The sequence below is a fragment of the Anarrhichthys ocellatus genome, unplaced genomic scaffold (assembly GCF_004355925.1).
Source record: "Anarrhichthys ocellatus isolate YVR2014 unplaced genomic scaffold, GSC_Weel_1.0 scaffold34, whole genome shotgun sequence".
Lineage (NCBI taxonomy): Eukaryota > Metazoa > Chordata > Actinopteri > Perciformes > Anarhichadidae > Anarrhichthys > Anarrhichthys ocellatus.
In genome coordinates, this window is record NW_022280064.1 from 3,816,428 (window position 1) to 3,818,023 (window position 1,596).

At 41.5% G+C, this 1,596-nt stretch overlaps 1 protein-coding gene across 1 annotated transcript in view; it reads left to right on the forward strand.

Annotated features, from left to right (window-relative positions):
* The window catches only part of galnt14 (UDP-N-acetyl-alpha-D-galactosamine:polypeptide N-acetylgalactosaminyltransferase 14 (GalNAc-T14)), a 92,011-nt gene that overhangs the window by 70,620 nt on the left and 19,795 nt on the right, over positions 1 to 1,596 (forward strand). The window contains exon 5 of the mRNA XM_031865935.1: positions 787 to 908. Coding sequence (XP_031721795.1) covers positions 787 to 908 — 122 coding nt within the window. The remainder of the gene's footprint in view (positions 1 to 786; positions 909 to 1,596) is intronic.

The following is a 1,596-nucleotide window of genomic DNA, read 5'->3' on the forward strand; positions in this document are numbered from 1 at the left end:
GTGTGTGTGTGTGTGTGTGTGTGTGTGTGTGTGTGTGTGTGTGTGTGCGCTGCGTGGTCTGATGTTATCATGTGTAGTGTGTTGGACGTGAAGAGCCGACACAAAACCTGCTGCGTGCAGTGGTGGGAAGTAACTAAGTACATTTACCCAAGTACTAAGGTATGATTCTGAGGTAGTTTCTGCTTCTTTACTCTGCTACTATCATTTGTCAGCTATGGTTCCTTTGTAGACTTTAAACAATGCAATGACCATTAAAATACTCTGCATATTATACAGTATATAATATAATATTAATAACAACAAGAACAATAATAATACTAATACTAATACCAATACAACCACTACTACTACTGAAGATGGGGAATGAAACCCACTGAATAATAATAACAATAATAATAATACGTGTTGTTATTATTATTATAAAACCAGTACAACATGCACATAAATATCTATAAACACTGCAGCAGCTTTATTCTCTTCTGCTCTGGTATTTATTTGTAACTTCAGTCGAGGTAATTCATGAAACGTAAACTCCGATAGTTTGACGACTTGTGCCCACTTTATTTACGGTAGGCGTCTGAGGCCGGAAGCAAACACAGAGCCTCTCATTCTCCACACACACTAAGTCATACAGCTCTCAATTACGCTGGAATGAGATTGTTTTCAGCCAGTGTGACTCTACCATGAGACGTCTTTATTGAGTCTCTTCTAAAATGAGAAATCTTTATAAGTTGTTGAGGTCACAGCGACTGAAACTCGCCGTTTGTGTTCCTGTTTGTGCGTCAGGTCTGATCCGGTCCAGAGTGCGCGGGGCCGATGCTGCGAGGGCCGGGGTCCTCACCTTCCTGGACAGCCACTGTGAGGTCAACAAGGACTGGCTGCCCCCCCTGCTGCAGAGGATCAAACAGGTAGACCACAACCAGACACCTGTGTGTGTGTGTGTGTGTGTGTGTGTGTGTGTGTGTGTGTGTGTGTGTGTGTGTGTGTGTGGACCTTCACTGTTAAATCCTAACTCAGCTCACTTTTCTTGTCTAACCTTGAAGAGGAGTGTGCGTGTGATTGTTTACTCATGCGTGAACGGGATCATGAGACTCAATGACTTCAGCAATTCCACTTAAAAAATATAGAGCACTTCACTGCACTATAAAGTCTGTGTGAGTGTGTGTGTGTGTGTGTGTGTGTGTGTGTGTGTGTGTGTGTGTGTGTGTGTGTGTGTGTGTGTGTGTGTGTGTGTGTGTGTGTGTGTGTGTGTGTGTGTGTGTGTGTGTGTGTGTGTGTGTGTGTGTGTGTGTGTGTGTGCGTGTGTGTGTGTGTGTGCCTGTATTACTCATGTTGTGGGGACATGAATCTTTTTACTCTGTATCAGTAACGTATCCTTTTACGACAGTTCTTATGATATCTTACAAAAAAAAGTTACTACATTTTCATGCGTTTTCCTACGAAAGTCCAGAAACAGTCTTTTCAAAATAAACTTCCAGGAAACAATTTACGTAATATAACTACTTATTTAGGTTTAGTAAAATTTCGTGAAATACTTTATTAGGTTGGGGAAAAGATCGTGAAATACTTAGGCTTAGGAGAAGATCGTGAAATACT